General features: G+C 38.8%; 4 protein-coding genes across 4 annotated transcripts; 2 read left to right on the forward strand and 2 right to left on the reverse strand.

Annotated features, from left to right (window-relative positions):
• Nucleotides 1–195: 195 nt before the first annotated feature.
• On the reverse strand, nucleotides 196–8856 carry LOC109046751 (28S ribosomal protein S28, mitochondrial-like). The gene is made up of 2 exons (XM_042711993.1): nucleotides 8713–8856; nucleotides 196–862 (listed from the first exon to the last, which is right to left on the reverse strand). Exon 2 carries the CDS (start codon nucleotides 832–834, stop codon nucleotides 286–288), a length of 549 nt encoding a protein of 182 aa, XP_042567927.1. The 5' UTR covers nucleotides 835–862; nucleotides 8713–8856; the 3' UTR covers nucleotides 196–285.
• sde2 (SDE2 telomere maintenance homolog (S. pombe)) lies at nucleotides 912–5995 on the forward strand. The gene is made up of 8 exons (XM_042712468.1): nucleotides 912–940; nucleotides 1344–1452; nucleotides 1589–1706; nucleotides 2525–2636; nucleotides 2767–2936; nucleotides 4563–4668; nucleotides 4762–5137; nucleotides 5220–5995. The coding sequence occupies exons 1-8, from the start codon at nucleotides 912–914 to the stop codon at nucleotides 5427–5429; spliced, it is 1230 nt and encodes a 409-aa protein (XP_042568402.1). The 3' UTR covers nucleotides 5430–5995.
• wdr83 (WD repeat domain containing 83) lies at nucleotides 7937–12039 on the forward strand. The gene is given in 10 exon segments (XM_042711996.1): nucleotides 7937–8184; nucleotides 8522–8642; nucleotides 8722–8827; nucleotides 10730–10778; nucleotides 10855–10981; nucleotides 11063–11130; nucleotides 11227–11335; nucleotides 11562–11616; nucleotides 11618–11692; nucleotides 11787–12039. Coding segments are annotated over 10 exon segments (966 nt in total). The 5' UTR covers nucleotides 7937–8078; the 3' UTR covers nucleotides 11937–12039.
• A 224-nt stretch (nucleotides 12040–12263) lies between these two features.
• On the reverse strand, nucleotides 12264–14149 carry LOC109046750 (persephin-like). Its single transcript, XM_019064556.2, has 2 exons — nucleotides 13460–14149; nucleotides 12264–13016 (listed from the first exon to the last, which is right to left on the reverse strand). The coding sequence occupies exons 1-2, from the start codon at nucleotides 13629–13631 to the stop codon at nucleotides 12616–12618; spliced, it is 573 nt and encodes a 190-aa protein (XP_018920101.1). The 5' UTR covers nucleotides 13632–14149; the 3' UTR covers nucleotides 12264–12615.
• Between the last annotated feature and the right edge of the window lie 5531 nt (nucleotides 14150–19680).

Below are 19680 nucleotides of genomic sequence, written 5' to 3' on the forward strand. Positions count from 1 at the left end.
TACAAGATGCAAACTTGCAATTCTGAAATCTCCAAACTCTGACTTTTTATAGCGAAAATTAGTTTTCGTACAGGCAAGTTTTTAACCTGCTATGGAAACAGGCTTCCATAGTGTGACAGATGCGAGAGAATTATACATATGTGTGTAATGACAGACAGACATACAGCTAGATAGATAACCAAGAATCAAAATCCGTGGAGGTGCGATTTTAAATTTTATATCTCATACACAATACAGAATCCATTCATTCACATATATAGTTCAATCTGGTGTTCTCAATGACAGCTACTCCTTCGTCTTGGTCTCTTTGCTCTCTATGAGTCCCAGGAGAGTGGCGTCCGCCTCCAGCAGCGTCGTATCGATGGTCGCTCCCAGGAACCGCGAGGTCAACTCCATATCTTCCAGTCTCAGCCTCACCCTGCTTCCCCGCTGGTACTTCTGCCCGTCCGTGGTGGGCCTCTTGCAGACACAGTGAAACTTTCCGCCAAAATCGATATACAGGTCGTCACTGACGATATGAAAGATTTTCCCTATGACGATCTTGTCTTTAGCCGGACCCATCTGCATGAGCGCGGAGTGCCGCAGGAGCGACGCGAAGGAGGTCTCGTCCCTGGAGCTCATCCGCGCCGCCGCGCTCTGATCGCTTCTCTGCTGCAGGTCTGAATGCAGCTCATATGCTGCGGCAAACCCGCTCTTCGCTCTCTCGGGTGATTTATCATCTCCTCCGCTCGCGTCGGAGCTGTATAATGAGCTGAGCGTGATATAAACGCAGTGCTTCGGCAGTAAAGATGATCTGGAGATCACGTTGTGCATCGCCTTGCAGAGCGACGCCATGTTGAAACGTCATACGCAGAAGAGAACGCTGGGAACATTTCAAAATAAGAACTTAAGATTAAAATTGAGGGATATTCATGGGAAATGTGGGATATAGTTTTGAGTGGTATTGCAGATCTTGTGATATTCATGGGAAATGTGGGATAAAGTGGGATTGGATTCATGGTGCTCATTACGATGCAAAAATATAATACTATGCTAGTAATATTACTTATTGTTGAAATTTATTTTTAATGTATTTTTTTTTTTGCACATTTTTTTAAAGATACATTTTTTTTGGAGATATCTTGCTCAATTTCTCTATTTGATGGTTTAATTTACTAGAATAAATGTGGGACTTGACAAAGTCTCTCGGCTTCCGTAGTTGAGTTTTTTCGTTTACTATGTTTCAGTGTTTCCGTATTTGTTGTTGAATTTGTCTATTTGTTTGTGCTTCCGTAGTTGAGTCAATACATACAATACGTAACAGAATTTTCCGGAAACATGTCCGCCTAAGGGCTCCTGAAAAGTCGCTCAATTTCGCGGTTTGTAATTTCACCAAATCTGAGGTTTACTAACCCAACTGTCGCTCTGGGCTCGACTGTCAGCGATCTCATCGAGCATTTGAGCGTTAAAGAGGTGAGTCGATCAGCGATTACATTAGTCAAACTAAGTTCATGCTGTCTGAAATCAGGATTGTGCTGGAGGTCCAGTTTGATTTTGATGACGATTATTATGGTTAAGATGACATAAAATGCGTTTTATTTTCTCTCAGGGTGTCTCTTTTACGGACTTCTATGTGAAGAGTAACGGCCGAGTATCTCAGAGTAATGAGTTGCTTCAGTCTGGAGTGGTGTACCGTGTGGAGCCTCGGTTATGTGGAGGCAAAGGAGGTAAACATTAGTCTAGGACATCAACATTGATCTTTCTGAAGCTTGTAAATATTAGAATATGATGGATTATTAATATTTGGCTAATTTTTATGTGGCGCTAAAGGGGAGTATAATGGTCAATGCAGGGGTTTTCAAACTTTTTTTGTCAGCCGAACCCCTTTGGCATAAATTATTTACTTAAAGTACCCCCTGATATTTTAAGTAAATATTTCAATAATTTAATGGCACATTTGCATGTTTAACTTTAAAAACATTTATTTTTCTCAGTTTTAAAGTTTCAGTAACATTTAGCTCTTGTTATTATTACACTAAAAAAACAATTAATATTAATTTAATTTACAGTGTATTACTTTTTTCCCACAATATCTTTTTTTTTAATACAGGGTTTTCCAAAAAGAGAATTATTTTTATACATTTAAGATTTTACATTTACATGACAATTGTATAAACCTGTACATTTATTTGCAAAATCTTTTTAATTTCATTAAATTATTATTGTTTTATTAATTCGCTAATGGTATACACTCGTATACCGTGCACCAACTCACGAACCACCAGGGTTTCGCGAACCCCACTTTGGGAAACCCTGGGTTAGTGTATTCTTTGGTAAATAGATCCCCATTTTTTGACACCTTTACAATTAGGAACTTCTTAAAAGTATATAAAGTTATGATAGAGTTCCATTAGTGTTTTTTTTTTTCATTTTTCTTTTAGTGTTACTTTTTAATTTATAGAATTTATATAAAGTTTTGAGCATTTAAAAGTTATTAATGAAGGTTTTGTTCTTTTAATATGTTTTAAACTCATTTGTTTTCTAGGATTTGGCTCTATGTTGAGGGCCCTCGGTGCGCAAATCGAGAAGACCACTAATCGTGAGGCCTGCAGAGATCTGAGTGGAAGAAGACTGCGCGACGTCAATCATGAGAAGGAGTAATGGCGATTACCGTATCCATTTTAGCATGCTTGTTTGATTATTGACTTAATTTTTGTTTTATGAATTAATGCACCATTAGGTCATGTTATTGCATGAATAATTGAATTTGTATGTGTTTGTATGTAGAATGGCAGAGTGGCTGAAAAAGCAGGCGGATCGAGAGGCAGAGAAGGAGCAGCGTCGCCTGGAGCGGATCCAGAGGAAATTGGCTGAACCTAAACATTACTTCACAGACACTAATTATGAACAGCAGTGCCATGACCTCTCAGAGAGACTGGAGGACTCTGTACTGAAAGGTACCTTGAATTCAGTGTGTGTGTATATATGTATGTAGACAAATTAGACACATCTACTGTCTTGTGGTAGTGCTAGGACACATTTACACATAGAAGAATGATAAATAGCAATAAACAGCATTATTTACATATTTAGTTTCATCCTAGTGAGTGATTCTTGATTTTGTTCACTACAAGGATTTGTGCAGATTAATGCACTGATTTTTTTCACTTTAGTGACTTTCTCTGGGTTAAATCACTGCACCCCATCCAAGTCTTGATGCAAGTCTTTTCGAAGATTTCCAAAAAAAAAAAAAAAAATTATTTTAAAAAACACCAACTACGAAGATTTCCCAAAAAATCGAATACGATTTTCATGCGCATCTCTTCAGTAAAGACGCTCCTGTAATTAGTAGTAATCTCCAGCACATGCGTTTCAGATCAGGGTTGCCAGGTTTTCACAACAAATCCTGCCCAGTTGCTTCTCAAAACTAGTCCAAAAACTAGCCCAATCGCGTTTCCAGGAGGTTCCCCGATAAAAAACTGCATCCCGGGGTTAAAATTTACGTTTTTGGCAGGGTTGCCTTGGTAATATTCACATTTTAGGGGCTAAATATCACGCTATTGGTATTGGGGTCGCTTTAACCCGCGAACATGAAAAAAACACCAAAACTAGCCCAATCGCGTTTCCAGGAGGTTCCCCGATAAAACTGCATCCCGGGGTTAAAATTTACGTTTTTGGCAGGGTTGCCTTGGTAAAATTCACATTTTAGGGGCTAAATATCACGTTATTGGTATTGTGGTCGCTTCAACCTGTGAACATGAAAAAACAACCACAGACTTGGCAACACTGGTTGGCATTTATACACAGAGCCGTAATTCACTGACAGTCTACACAAAATCGATTTTAAAATCGCAGGCGATTCTTTGTCGATTTTGAAATCGATTTTTGTGTAGCTTGTCGGTGGACTACGGCTCTGTGTAGTAAATGCCGCTCCACCTGAACCAGTGTTTTTGCCAAGTATGCGCGACCAAAATAAAAAATTCGGTTGAAGCGACCCCAATACCAATAACGTGATATTTAGCCCCTAAAATGAGAATTTTACCAAGGGAACCATGCCAAAAAACGTATATTTTAACCACGGGATGCAATTTTTATCGGGGAACCTCCTGGAAACGCGATTGGGCTAGGTTTTTGGACTAGTTTTGAGAAGCAACTGGGCAGGATTTGTTTGTGAAAACCTGGCAACCCTGATCTGAACGCACGTGCTGGAGATTATACTACTAATACAGGAGCGTCTTTACTGATGAGATGAGCATGAAAATCGTATTCGATTTTTTGCACAGCCCTACCAACTACATTCACTTAAAATGAATCACACTTTTAATCATAATATTTTATATTGAGATTTAAATCAGAGAATATATACATATATATTTAATAATTAGTATTATCATGAATATTATAACAGTATTATATTATATAGTTAATTAAAATTAATTAATACATAAGTATTATAATTATAATGTATAATCAAGTTAATTATTATTAATGTTGCATATTGTAAAGATTAAAGTATGTTACTCTACCCTAATTATTCTTGACAGTAAAGCTAAAAGGTGAAAATAAAATTGTCTATCCTTCAGGCATGCAGGCTTCCTCTAGTGGTCTCGTCAAGGTGAACGAGGGGCCGAGTCGCAAGCGTCCAACACCAACAGACAGCAAAAAGAAAGCAAAGAAGAAATGTTTCTGGTGGGCTGATTTCACATGTGAAGAAAATGCTAATCTTGCGGACTAGAATTAAAAAACTGCTATTTGTAATATGCCTTTCTTTGTATCCAATAGGACTGGCCTTGGAGGACTGGAGGACGTGGGCAGCTCTGATGAAGGAAGTGAGGACAGCGACAGCGAGGCCTCTCCATCCACCTCTGGGGCTTCATGTAGTTCAGACGTTGCCAAACCAGTGGTGCCGCCTTCTGGCACCAGAGGGAGTGAGAGGACAGAGCCTCAGGACCAGCCCAGCAGCACCAGCAGCTCCTCCTCCCAGAGTCCCGCACCGAGCTCCCCAACACAGGTGGAGGAGGAGGAGGTGCAGAAGGAGGCCGAAAAAGAGTGTACAGCTGAAACCAGCCAAAACGCCAGCACAGAAGAGGATAAATCGCAGGTCACGCCCACAGAAGCACCAAGCGTCCCAGCCGAGACCAGTCAGGCACAGGAAGAGGTGAGATGTCCTGCTTCTGATGTGGATTTTCATGTTGGAAATGTTTTTTTGATTATACTGACCTGTCTTTCGTTCCCTTCAGGCGGAGGGACCGTTGGATCTGCTTTCTGTGAGTGGGCCGGAGCAGCTGGAGGCTTTGGGTCTGGAGCGGCTGAAGAAAGAGCTGATGGAACGAGGGATGAAGTGTGGAGGAACACTGCAGGAACGGGCTGCGCGTCTGTTCTCCGTCAAAGGACTGAGTCCAGATCAGATTGACCCTGCGCTCTTGGCCACCAAGGGCAAGAAGAAATAACCTGCGTTTCTTAAACCAGTGTTTTTGACCTATTTTGCTTCGCTTGTGCTTGGTATGTCTGTAGTTATTTTTAAAGTGTCATTTATAAAAATATAATACCTCATTTTGAAAAAGCCCAATTTGGGATAATAATGAGTGCTAGATTTTTTTTTTCTCCTCAAATAAAATTGAAATTTCTAGTCAGATACAAAGAATTTGGATTAAACTTTAAAGTTGAACTTTAATCCACAATATATGGCATTTTATTTGTTGTTGTGTTTTTTTTTTTAGTCTGTTGGTAAAACATGCCAAGTAACAAAAGGTGAAACTCAGGTTAACTTTTTTTGTAATCTGTACAGCCAACTCTTCATGATAATTCAGTCATTTTCAATAGCTATTTTGATTCATACAGAGACATTCTGGGAATCAGTCATATGTTTATGATCTGGGTGGGAAGTTATTCAACGATTGCTCTATTTTCTAACAGCTAACCAACAGATTGTTCACATTGCACAGTATTTGATTGTACATGTGATCTGGTCCATTTTCCTCTTGACTTTATGGTTAAGTAAAATATTATTGCACAATTTTGTGTCCTGTTTGTTGTTGTTATTACTCTGTTCACCCTTCTTACAAAAAATTAGCATATGTGAAAAAGTTGTATTTTCCATAATGTAATGATAAAAATTATACTTTTATATATTTTAGATTCATTGCACACCAACTGAAATATTTCAGGTCTCTTTATTGTTTTAATACTGATGATTTTGGCATACAGCTCATGAAAACCCAAATATTCCTATATCAAAAAATTAGCATATTTCATTCCGACCAATAAAAGAAAAGTGTTTTTAATACAAAAAAAAGTCAACCTTCAAATAATTATGTTCAGGTATGCACTCAATACTTGCTCGGGAATCCTTTTGCAGAAATGACTGCTTCAATGCGGCGTGGCATGGAGGCAATCAGCCTGTGGCTCAGCTGTGGTGTTATGGGGGCCCAGGATGCTTCGATAGCGGCCTTAAGCTCATCCAGAGTGTTGGGTCTTGCGTCTCTCAACTTTCTCTTCACAATATCCCACAGATTCTCTATGGGGTTCAGGTCAGGAGAGTTGGCAGGCCAATTGAGCACAGTAATACCATGGTCAGTAAACCATTTACCAGTGGTTTTGGCACTGTGAGCAGGTGCCAGGTCGTGCTGAAAAACGAAATCTTCATCTCCATAAAGCTTTTCAGCAGATGGAAGCATGAAGTGCTCCAAAATCTCCTGATAGCTAGCTGCATTGACCCTGCCTTGATAAAACAGTGGACCCAACACCACCAGCTGACATGGGACCCCAGACCATCACTGACTGTGGGTACTTGACACTGGACTTCAGGCATTTTGGCATTTCCTTCTCGCCAGTCTTCCTCCAGACTCTGGCACCTTGATTTCCGAATGACATGCAAAATTTGCTTTCATCCGATAAAAGTACTTTGGACTACTGAGCAACAGTCCAGTGCTGCTTCTCTGTAGCCCAGGTCAGGCGCTTCTGCCGCTGTTTCTGGTTCAGAAGCACACGCCTGTGCACGGTGGCTCTGGATGTTTCTACTCCAGACTCAGTCCACTGCTTCCGCAGGTCCCCCAAGGTCTGGAATCGGTCCTTCTCCACAATCTTCCTCAGGGTCCGGTCACCTCTTCTCGTTGTGCAGCGTTTTTTTGCCACACTTTTTCCTTCCCACAGACTTCCCACTGAGGTTGCCTTGATACAGCACTCTGGAAAACAGCCTATTCGTTCAGAAATTTCTTTCTGTGTCTTACCCTCTCGCTTGAGGGTGTCAGGTCGGCAGTCTTACCCATGATTGCGGTTTTTTGAGTAATGAACCAGGCTGGGAGTTTTTAAAAGCCTCAGGAATCTTTTTACAGATGTTTAGACTTAATTAGTTGATTCAGATGATTAGGTTAATAGCTCGTTTAGAGAACCTTTTCATGATATGCTAATTTTTTGAGAATTTTGGGTTTTCATGAGCTGCATGCCAAAATCATCAGTTTTAAAACAATAAAAGACCTGAAATATTTCAGTTGGTGTGCAATGAATCTAAAATATATGAAAGTTTAATTTTTATCATTACAATTATGGAAAATAATGAACTTTTTCACAATATGCTAATTTTTTGAGAAGGATCTATATTATGTATCTTTAGTGTATATAGAATGTGAAAATAACCTTTTATTTACAATAATCATTACATAGAAAAACACTTAGGCATGCACAACATATCTGGTTTCTAATACAGAATAGGGTTTGATAAAAATTAATGTTTTAGTGTAATTGTAGATGATTTTTCATCAAATGCACTGATATCTGGTTATGATGGAAAGCATGAAACTGAAAAATAATAATATGTAGGCCTAAACCTGCGCAATAAATCAACACAATGGCATCTAGTTAAATTATGGGAACTAAAACGACTTGGGGTGCTATTTAATCAAGATTTAGGGGAACTTTCGTAAGTCCTCCGAAACATCAGATGGCGATATTGAGTCCTGTATCGCTTCAACACATTCCGCGGAAGAAAACGCTGTTTTCATGCAGTTTGTGGAGTAGTTCTGAGCTTGTCGTAGTGGTACTGATTTATATATACATATTATGCCTAATATTAGTATATATCTGAAGCTTTGGAAATAGTTATGGCGTTTCCGCAGCCGCGTCCTCAAGTGCCTCAGCTGCCGCAGCATCTTTTGAGGACTATAGTATTGTTATTATGAAGTAGTATTGGTATATGTCGCTTCAACGGTAAGTCCATATTATTAACTACATTATAATATTATACATCATATTATCCATAGCCATTGTCGTGTATATTATTGTTAAATGAAAAATGTTACTAGCAGTTGTCATTAAACATTTTCAACCTAAAAGAGTATACATAGACTTATAAAATATATTTAAAAAAAAAAAAAAAAAAAACTCTGGTAATCACAAACGATTCTAATTGGTTCTTCCTGACTAGCGCTGAGAAAAGTAACAGTTACCACGTGATGCCCGCTGTTTCACACCTGCATTATGACACTAGAAACTGACATATACAATGAATCTTGTTCTTCTTTCTGTGTTTTACACGTTCCTTCAGCTGATGGGAACTATGTGCTGACCTGCGGCAGTGATAAATCTCTGAAGCTGTGGAGTGTGAGTCGCGGGACTCTGCTGAAGACTTACACCGGTCACGGATATGAAGTGCTGGACGTGGACAGGTATGTTTCTGCGTTACACTATACTGAAATACCACCGCTGTTGTATTTGGTTTGCGTTAATTTCACTTACTTTTCGCAGTTCTTATGACAACAGTCAGCTGTGCTCCTGCAGCTCGGATAAAACCGTCATTCTGTGGGACGTGGCGTCTGGTCAGGTGACGCGCAAACTTCGCGGGCACGCCGGGGTGAGTGAGACCGTTACGTTACCGTTGCAGTTTCCCGCCAAGATATCCAACAGCGTTTCTTATTTGCTTTTACTAAAGCCCGGCTCACACTGTGCGATTTTGACCACTATTTGGTTATCTGAGACGAATTTTTCCCTCCAGTTAAATTCTGGCAGTGTCAGAAGATATTAGACACTTTCCTGCAGTGTGACTTCTCCTACGACGACCGTCAAACCAAGAACCAATACAAACGCTGCGTCTGAAATTGCATACTGCTTACTGGGTACTACATTTGAATTTGACGTACTACATCCGCCATATTGACATTGTCACGTGACATACGTCGTCACAACAGCGCGAAAATTTAAAAACCCCACTACTGAGCGAACATCGGCGATGTTTTTCGTTATTCTTACTGCCTACATTGATAGCTTGTAAATCCTTTACTAAATATAAATTTAGCTTGTAATTTTTTTTTTTACCTCAGAATAACAGCAGCTACAGCTGTGAACAGAATGACAGCCTAATTTTATGTAAGGATATAAAGTAATTTTGTTAAACAAGTACACTTTAACCACGATGAACAACGTTTTTCCATAAAGTACTTACACTTCAAAACAGCCGTGTCGCGGTTTTCCGCCATTTTCGAATATGACGACTCTTCCCCCGTGGCCTCATGGGATAGTGTACTGTCCATCGTATGCATGCTACGGAATTCGGGCGGAAGTAGTAGGTCATCCGGGTACATCTCGCCTACTGTTTTTCGAATACTATGAATTCGGACATACTACTTGCTTCGCATACTGTTTTTCGCCTACTATATAGTATGGAAGTATGCGATTTTGGACGCAGCGAAAGACTATAGAATACCCAGGACATGTCACTCATATAGTTTTGAAAGGGGAAAAATGCAACGCTCAATATGGCCGCTCAATCGCAGGAAGCCCCGCCTTCTGAATGAAGGAGCCAATCGCTAATCGGTAAAGTCAGCGGTCACTGCAGCTGCCGTTTGAAGCGTCCCGGTTGCTATAGAAACAGTCAGCGTTCGCTCAGGACTGCGCATGCGCACTGGTTGATTTAGCCTGAATAATAAGCTTTTTATAACGTTATTTGATCAAAATAAACAACATTTATGACACAGTTGTTATCAGATTTCATTGGTGATTTCAAATATGAAATTTAATCGCAAGCCTAGTGAACAGTTTTGTAGAATTTGATGGTTCCCCGTTCAAAGAGATAGGAGTTGCACTTGGATGCCCGAGAGGCGCTTCAAAGATGGCCACCGAGTGACATGACTTGTCTTAAAGGGACTTTGACCAATAGGAGCGCTGAACCTGGTAACGCAATTAGTGCGACAACTTCAAACCACCTCAGTGAAAATGAGTCAGGTGGACAAACCTTATTGAGTTTATTAATTAAGGGGCAGGATGTTTAAACTCAAATAACAAAATTACCTCAAGTTCCTTCTGTAGAACTGGAAGTCAATAAAGTCCTCTTTTGTCCTGCCATGACCTGCTCCACACACGTCATTTTGTTTTTTATATCAAGGCATGTAATTAACAAAACTAACGCTACATATTGCTTTTGTTTGCTAGCTACCATTATAGCGAGAGAACGTGGGTCACGGATTGATGACGTAAAAGTCGGACAAGCCTTCTTGTGTACGTCTGTTTTTGTCGCGTCTTGACTGTCGTACAGTCTGACATTATGACAACTGAGATCCTACAGCATGACATGGGGATCATGTTCGTATAGTGTGACGAGCAACAATCGCGAAGGACTATTAAAAATCGCACAATGTGAGCCCGACTTAAGACAAATATCTCAATTGCAGTATATTATTGTAAATAAATATAATACATTTTAAATAGGTGATTTGTTCACTAAAAATGTCTTGTTTTCAATCGTATGCTCGTTCCCTAGAAAGTAAACTGTGTGCAGTTTAATGAGGAGGCTACTGTGATGCTGTCAGGTGAGTCAGACTTGACTTTAATCATATGGGAATAATGACGGTCGAATCTCAATCTCACTGTTTCTTTATGTTTCAGGCTCCATCGATGGGACCGTTCGGTGTTGGGACACTAGATCCAGGCGGTATGAGCCGATCCAGATCCTGGACGAGGCTCGGGATGGCATTAGCAGTCTGAAAGTGTCAGAGCATGAGCTTTTGATTGGGTCAGAACCAAACTAAGGATATGGTGTCGGAATATGAGTAGTTTGAATTTGTAGAAGTGACTATATTGTGTTGTATATCAGGTCTGTGGATGGAAGAGTGAGGCTATATGATCTACGAATGGGGCAGCTTCATGTCGATTTTATTGGAAGTGAGTTATATCACACATGAGGGAATGAGAAGATGCTTTTTGCACTGTGTGATGTCTAACACGCATCTGTTGTGTGATTTTTTTTTTGCTGCACAGGTCCCATCACTTGTGTGTGTTTCAGTCGGGACGGTCAGTGCACACTTAGCTCTAGTTTGGACTCTACGGTGCGCCTGCTGGACAAAAGCTCAGGGGAGATGCTGGGAGAGTATGTACAACACGGATCAATCTACTTCATAAATACAGTAAAACTAGATTTAAAACAAATTTGAAATGTTTAGTTAAATGTAACAGTAAAATAAATCTACATTTCAAACTGAAAAATAAATACTTTTCTAAAACAATGTAATTCATGTTAAAATGTTTATTTGGAACAATAAAATAATACACTACATTAATGTATTATAATGTGTGTGTCTGGTGTCCCTTCACAGGTACTCCGGTCATGTTAATAAAGGCTATAAGCTTGACTGCTGTCTGTCTGATTATTTGGGTAACACATGTTGTGAGATGTTTTGTGGGTTGTTCAGAAGATTGTTTTGTTTTGTTATGTGGTGTAGTTGTGGTGTGTAGGTTAAGTGACATGAAGAAAATAAAGTGAAGTGTTGTATAGTTAAATATGAGCAATAAAGCTGTCATCCTGTAATCTCTATTTGTAGGGCTCCCTGACTTTAAAGCTGCCTGTTGGGAAAGCTGTAGTCCAATCACTGTCCTTTCATCCAACGGAGCCCCGCCTTTTGACTGCTATGGAGGGGCATGTTCAGGTGTGGGGGGCAGAGCCAGAGGATGCAGCTGTGGAAGACGGCTAAGCTGAATAGTGTGTGTTGAACACCAAACACATGAGCGGGACTCATTGAAGATTAAGTGCAAATTACTATTTTGTATCAGTTTGATTGTTATACATATTTTGTATGTTAATAAAAAAGATAATAAAATATTAAAAAAAATATACTTTTTTTATATATTGCAAATAATTAATTGTTGTATATTTAACATCTTAATAGCTATTTCTCACAGTTTTATGTTGGCTTTTTTGCACAGTTCATTACTGTAATCAGCGTAGTTAGTTAGCCAAACAAACAACTGTACATATTTGCAAGAAGAAAAATAAAGGTTAACAATAATTTATTGGGTAGTAAAAATGGTTTTCAAATAAATAAATAATTTATTAACACATAAATATGTTCCATTTTTGGTTCGGATGGACAATGCAGTGGGTTACAATCTTGACTCAGAATCGGCCACTCAAACACATCATTGTGTTGTCATTATCCAAAACTGAACGTTTTGACATTCTCAAATACAATATTAGCTAATGTCATCAGAGAAAGAGACATTCACCTCTTGATACATCTCAATACATACATAATATCACTTCCTGAATTAACGTACCTTAAAGAGCCTTATTTTACTTCGAGGCACTTTGTATAGTCTCTAAACCAACAGACAGTCTTTATATAGCCAGATTTCGGCTGGCCACCATCTTCTCTACCCCATACAGATGCACGCAGCAGCGGAGAGTTTCTCCACTTTGTGCCAGTGATGGTGGTTGTCGAGAAAGGCTATGTCTTCATGGTGTGTGGGGCGACAACATGGCTGATGGTGCCAATGGCCGGTGTATTGAAGGACGCCGCTTTGCAGGAGGTTGGTGAGCGTGAGGTCGTGGTTGGAGGCAAGGCGAGGACAGGTCCCACTGCAGTACTTAAACAGCACTGTCTCGTCCGAGTCATAGCCCAACCCGAGGTCTCGTACCTGCAGCAGGATGGAGTGCAGAGCACATGGGGACTCAGTGCTGCGGGGCAACCGAATTGCCCCTTCCAACTGCCTCTCTGGACCCTCCTTGGCCTCACCATCACCTCCTCTAAGTTCTTCATCACGGAGGTCCGTGTCTGAAAAAGAATGAGCAAAAAATATATACAATTTTGGAGTCGGAGGTTGCTTACTGGCTCAAATCATAAGAGTCTAGATTTAAGTGTTTTTAGTGAAATTTTTTGTAAATATTCTCCGCCGGTTTGTCTGCTACACGAAAATCATCTGATAACTTAGAAAAGTGGAAGCCCAACTCTTTCCAGCAAACTCACATGATTTAAGGGTAAAATTTATGTTAGTAGGACTCAAGAAGATATTTTGGCGCATATTTAACTGTTTTTGTCCATACAATGGAAATCAGTGGGGTCCCCCTAAATATTGGACCCCATTTACTTGTATGGACAAAAAACCCACTGATACATTTTCTTAAATCTTTTGTGTTATACAGAAGAAAAAAAAATCCTATAATAAGTTTCAGAGATTTAGTTGCCCTCTCCCCAAAGGTCATGACGCCCAGTCTTACCCAGTAGTGTTCTAAGCCAGTGTCCTTCTCCAGCTTGAACGCAAAACAGCAGAACGGTGACCTTTAGAAGCGATTGCATCGTTGTTCTTTTCTTTGCCTGGTTTTCCTTCTTCAGGATGAAAGTGCAGGTGATGCTGAGATGCTCCAGAGTCACTGTCTCTTTTATAGCCATCTATGCAGGTCAGAGCTGTTGGGGTGGAGGGGATGGTGGGGTGCGTCCAGGATGGGAGGGAGGTGGAATAACCCTTCCGCTCCCAGGCTCTCATCTGGTCTTAAAGCTATGATTGGAGGCAACTTTACGTAATTTTTGGGGAGTCCACTGGTATTTCTCCAAGTCTTGAGAGGCTGATAGTATGGAAAATGGGGGAAAATTGCTTAAAGCTGTGCATGTCTGACAAGGGTAGTCATCTTGGAGGTTGAGCTAGTTAAGCACATGGAATTGCCATTTTTACACCCATTTAATGTAATATAATGAACACAGAAAAACAAGGGTTAACTGCATGAAGGATGGAAGAAAGGTCCATAATTAAAAAGAATTAAATAGATGACAGAAGTTATTTGAATGAAAATTCCATGAATATTGGCTGTCTTCAGATACATAAATTTGGGGATTTTGTTAAAATGTGATTTTTTTTTTCTTTTTTTTTTCGCTATCTACATTCCTTGTTTAACTATGAAGACATGAATCCTGCAGCGCTGGAGGAATAACTGAATGCGCATGGCTTGCAGTGATATCTCGGCTTAGCCGTCCAGTGCTATTTGAGTGAAGGGTTTTGTTCAGCAGACCCCAAATGTATTTGGACACTTAAGTAACACTTAAACTTTCATTGCATTAGGTAACAAAATATCAAACCAATCTGTGTTTGCAAACAAATTTTACAGTTACTTTGAAACAACTTGACCCATGGTGATTTTTAATTGAATGTATGAAAATGGATGTATTCTTTTTGTGTCCTGAAATCAATAAGTCTTGTTTTTGTGAAATATATTACTTTAAAAGTTTGTATTATCTTTCTTCAAAATAAATTCCATTGGTTTGGATATTTTGATTTTGATATTTCTTACACAACGGCATTCAAACATTTTTGTCTCTCCCAAGTGTCCAAATACTTTTTGGGGCCACTGTATGCAAGAGGATCTTAAACTTAATTTTTTTAAATATAAAGGGCACATTTACTTAAAAATTCTTTCAAACAGAATGTCTCTTGGTGTTTATAAACTACATTATGGCATCTAAAGCTAAATAAATATAGACCCTCAAAAAGGTAACAGGGTTGGCATTTTACAGTTTTCAGTTACATATTTCCTGCACTGTTCTTACCATGATGATACTCCCGGGTTATTTGTAGAAAAAGATTTTAATCCTGACATAAATAGAAATGTATCATTAGAAAATGATGGTAACAGAGTTGACACTGTAAGCTTGTCCCATATTGACAAAACAGGAGCCATTTATTTGCCTTTACAGAGTTCACTTCCTAAAAGCATGATGCAATTTTGATAGAATTATTGTAATAAAAGAGTTATGATTTGAACAGTTTTACAATTAGATACTACTTGTTTTGTGCTGAACATTATAATACTTCAGAGTTCTTAATATAATTTTATACTGACATAAAACAGCATTTTCATTTTTAGTAATCATTTACTATTTCAAATCATAGTAACAGGGTTGACATTCTACACTTGTTTTCTCATGGTAAAACAGGAGACATTTATTTGACTTTGCAGAATTTACTCCCTGAAAGTATGATAATGTAATTTTGAAATAATTTTTGTATAAAAGGGCGTTATGATGGTTACAGGGTTGACAGTTTTATAGTTCAATTAGTCATTACCTGATGGTAACAGGGTTGACATTCTAAGCTTGAAGCTTGAATTAAAAACAGTCTCCATTTACATGACATTGATTTGAGTTCACTTCCTGAAAACATTGTCATTTTGACAGAATTATTGTAATAAAATGGAGTTAGATTGGTAACAGGGTTGACATTACTTTAAGAATTTTATCTGTTTTCAAACTGAACTCCACCATTTGTATATTTTCTTTTCTTACTGTAATTGTTTTACGGTTCATCTGTCTGTCCAATGCTCAAAACACTAATGCGACTTTAACTACCCTGTGGACATAATTTATTGAGAGAAGTATAAAAAGATAAATTAATTAGGCTTTACCAGAAAACCAGGCCTTTCCTTTAATTGCAGGTAAAATGCAATGCAAATATGTAATTTATAATCTAAGGTGGTTTTATGAAATGTTCCCAAATCTTTTAGGACAATGCCCATTCTTATTCAAGGCAATCATTTTCAAGAAGAATACCTGAGAGCTGGGATTGTGTGCAATTAAAATGTTTTTCAGTCAGACGTGACATACAGCCAAGTATGGTGACCCATACTCAGAATTCGTGCTCTGCATTTATCCCATCCAAAGTGCACACACACAGCAGTGAACACACACACTGTGAACACACACCCTGAGCAGTGGGCAGCCATTTATGCAGTCGTGGTATTGCCGGCCCGAGACTTGAACCCACAACCTTAGGGTTAGGAGTCAAACGCTCTAACCATTAGGCCACAAATTCCCCCTTGTTGGTCCTCCCATAGATATGTATGATTCAGTCCTTGCATGAAGCTTGAAAAGATGATGATGAAGTAAATGTAAGAAGGATCTGCATGGCAACTTTTAATAATTGGAGTACAAAATTGAGCCCAAATTAAAAAAAGAAATTGATAAAAAAAAAAAAGAGTGTTTTGGTTTATGTATAAGTTTTTTTTATTTTAATGTTGGGGTGGTTTTTTCCAACCATATCTAATAGGTTTCACAAAAAACATGGTATTTGGGCACCAAAGTGTACCATATTTGTGGAAGTACAGTGAGGGATACGGCAACCCTTCTGGTATGTCCTGATAGAGCCTCTTAGGAATCCAAGGCCGTCTGAGTCAGGAAGGAATCTCATATCAAAGTCACAGTGGAAAAACAGTCTTCCTCACACATTGTAAAACACATGGTGACATGGAATGGAGGTGTGGACTCACGGCCCATCAGACGGAAAGAAGAAAAGAGCTTTGCCTGTCTGGTACAAATCACAAGAGCTCAGCATGCACTCAAGGATTTTAGACTATGAAAAAAGTTCATAGACTCACCATTCCTCATACTTTGTTTTCTATTAAGAGATCATCAGAATGGGATATAAAGGTTAATTCATAATAGATGCTCATTTTATAAATTTTTGAAATCATATTTGCAAAATCTGCACTTAAAACAACAAATTTTCTCATACTTGCCTGGTGGTTTACAGACCAAGACCTGGTTACGTTTTTACAAACTGAATAAGATATGTGCATCTGCTCAGGACAGGTGAGAAGTGTTAAGTTCGGGGTCATTCCTCAGGGGTGTTTAAGGTATGGATGACCTTACCGGAGCTGTGTTGCATTCCGGGTCTCCTGTCCGGCCCATATAGGGCTCGTCTGCTCTGGGCAGGAATGCAAGAGCAGCGTTCCGATGTTAGGAAGCATTCTGTGGGAATTAGTGGGGAATCTCAAACTCGCCAGGCAAGGCCTGTTCATGCTGTAAATCTGACCAGCGCACTAGAAGCTCCAGCCTCCTCCATCACTGCTCATCCACTCACACCTTTCTCAACATCCCTCCATCACACTGGACCAGCACTTACCTTCAAGTGTTTACGGTGGTTATATTCACTATCACGCCATTACAAACTAGTTCAACGCAAACTGCAAATGCTTTTTAGTTTGTCAAAATGGTGTTTAGTAACCTGTTTCTCTCATCTCATGTACACTTTCCACACCTGGATTGGAAAAAGCCTCACATGTCCAAGTTTTTCTGTCCACCTGGCTACAGATTCACAGAAGACAAACTCCAGAGATGTTCCACTATCCCTCACTGGCGGGAAAATGCCCACCTGCAAGTGAAATCCCAACTGGCAAACATGTTTATTCCGAGTGAATGTGAGCCAACCGACGACAGCGTGTTATTTATACACACGGGGTTTCCCCGTTTTTCAAATATCTTATTTGTGTAATGACATTTAATTTTATAAATTGTTATAAACTTATAAACAGAATTAAAGTTACCTGTCAGACGTAATTGTAGTTATTCGTAATTCGTTGTTCTCGGTTTTTAAGGAGGCGATGTTGACGGAGGGAAGTGTCCAGCGGTGAGTTGAGTTGAGTGGGGTGAAGGGTAGACGCTGTTTACGCAGAAAGCTGTTTGGTGAGTGTTTTGTCGGTCTGTTGACGCACGAAATTCTTTTTTTTTATGTTTTTTTTGTTATTTAGTTGGTTGTTTTGTAATTATTTTTTTGATTGTTTTTTTTTTTTATTTAAAGTCTGCGCAGTGGCGACTGCTGTTGTTTAGCCATTTTTAGACGTGTATCGTGGATCAACTGATCATACTTCTGCCACTTGCAGTTAATTTGCGTTTTATTGCAATTATAACACGTTTTAATTGTTCCACTGTCAATTTTTGTTACTATTTCTGTTATTTGTTTTACTAGTGTGGTTGTGTGTGTTGTTACTGTGGGTTATACTGTGGTGCAGAATGCTTGCCACATTCATATATCACAGCACCAAGTCCGAAAAAAACAATGTATTATCATCGTATTTATACTGTGGTGCAGAATGCTTGCCACATTCATATATCACAGCACCACCTCTGCCATGAAAGTATTTTCATTGTTTTTTTGTTTTTTTTATGTGTTTTTTAAGCTGATTTATATGTTTTATTTTATTCATACCATATTAATTTGATCTTATTCTAACAACATTTTATGATCTTTTTTTTTTTATTATTATTAATCTGTTATTGTTCTTTTTAATTCTTATTAGTTTTGACATATATTAGAGATATGAAGGATGCAATACTAATCTATAGGTACTCAAGATTGACATGAGATTGGCAGAAACTGTGTTTTGTCCCCTTTGATAGTTTTAGTTGTAGCTAATAATAATAACGCGCTGGTTCTGTTATGAAAACGATCATGTTAATGTTTGTTCTCTGTTTTAGGGTGAACGTAAAGGAGTTAATGTTTGTTCTTGTACTACGGTCCTGTTCCTTAATTTTCGATCGGAGTCAACAAGTACTACCCTCCTGGTTTGGATTAAGAAAATGTTGTGTATTTTTATATGTTTTCTGTTTTTTTATGGTTTGTGTTTTGAGAATATGTGTTTTTTTCTGATTTTTCTGGGTGCTGTTTTGCATGTGGAAAACACACCCGCTGCGGGAGCGGGCCCGGAAACTGTCTCAGGGCATCCTCATCATCCGGTAATACACAATCATTTAGTGTGTTGTGAATTCTGTCACTGTTTTTTTAAATCACATTCCCTGTGCAGTTCTGTGTTATTGTGTTTTTCAGATTTGAGATGCTGTATAATTTTGGTGTGCATGGCTGGTAAGAATCATATCGGCATGGGTAGGTCTACAATAGTATTTATTCTTCAGGTTGTTAGCATGCAAAATGTACATTTTTTCAGTTTTTTCATGTTTATTCCTGTTTATGATATATAAGGAGTGTGAAGCTCTGTCTTCCACTTGTATTTGTACTACTAATAATAACGCGCTGGTTCTGTTATGAAAACGATCATGTTAATGTTTGTTCTCTGTTTTAGGGTGAACGTAAAGGAGTCAACAAGTACTACCCTCCTGATTTCGATCCAGCCAAGGTGAGAATAACAAATATTATCTCATTTTTCTGGGTGCTGTTTTGCAAAACTGTGTATATCCTGAAATAAATATATCTCATGCTCTCATAACAGCATGGCTCCATCAATGGCTACTGGAAAACACACCCGCTGCGGGAGCGGGCCCGGAAACTGTCTCAGGGCATCGTATTTATTCGTTAGTTAATGGTCACTTAGTGTGTTGTGAATTCTGTCACTGTTTTGTTTAGCTGTCTGTCTGTGCTGTGTCTTTGAAAGATGGGACATCAGATTCTGAGTCTGCTGAGCGATATACTTGGTTGGATGCTGTAAGAACTGTCATATCGGCATGGGTATGACTTTGAAGTTGTCTGTCTGTCTGTACCATTCTGTCTCTTTCTGTCTTGCATAATTCTGTACAATTTATATATTTTTTTGGAGTGTGTTGATTTTTAAATGTATTTAATTTTTGTGTGTTTTGTTGGTTTGTTTATATTTAATTGTTCTTTTTTTTAATTCTGTACCATTCATACTGTCCAATATCAGTCTGTATCTGTGTAGCTGTC

The sequence above is a fragment of the Cyprinus carpio genome, chromosome A22, assembly GCF_018340385.1.
Source record: "Cyprinus carpio isolate SPL01 chromosome A22, ASM1834038v1, whole genome shotgun sequence".
In the NCBI taxonomy this organism is placed as follows: Eukaryota; Metazoa; Chordata; class Actinopteri; order Cypriniformes; family Cyprinidae; genus Cyprinus; species Cyprinus carpio.

What these genes read in the sequence shown, in the direction of transcription:
- sde2 (XM_042712468.1), top strand. Translation starts at nt 912, where the DNA reads ATGGGAAATGTGGGATATAGTTTTGAGTG. An exon ending in GGAGGACTCTGTACTGAAAG is followed by an intron (nt 2,937 to 4,562) that starts GTACCTTGAATT and finishes TCTATCCTTCAG; the next exon opens with GCATGCAGGCTTCCTCTAGT. An exon ending in CCAGTCAGGCACAGGAAGAG is followed by an intron (nt 5,138 to 5,219) that starts GTGAGATGTCCT and finishes CGTTCCCTTCAG; the next exon opens with GCGGAGGGACCGTTGGATCT.
- LOC109046750 (XM_019064556.2), bottom strand. Translation starts at nt 13,631, where the DNA reads ATGGCTATAAAAGAGACAGTGACTCTGGAGCATCTCAGCATCACCTGC. An exon ending in CTGGCTTAGAACACTACTGG is followed by an intron (nt 13,017 to 13,459) that starts GTAAGACTGGGC and finishes ATTCTTTTTCAG; the next exon opens with ACACGGACCTCCGTGATGAA.
- LOC109046751 (XM_042711993.1), bottom strand. Translation starts at nt 834, where the DNA reads ATGGCGTCGCTCTGCAAGGCGATGCACAACGTGATCTCCAGATCATCT.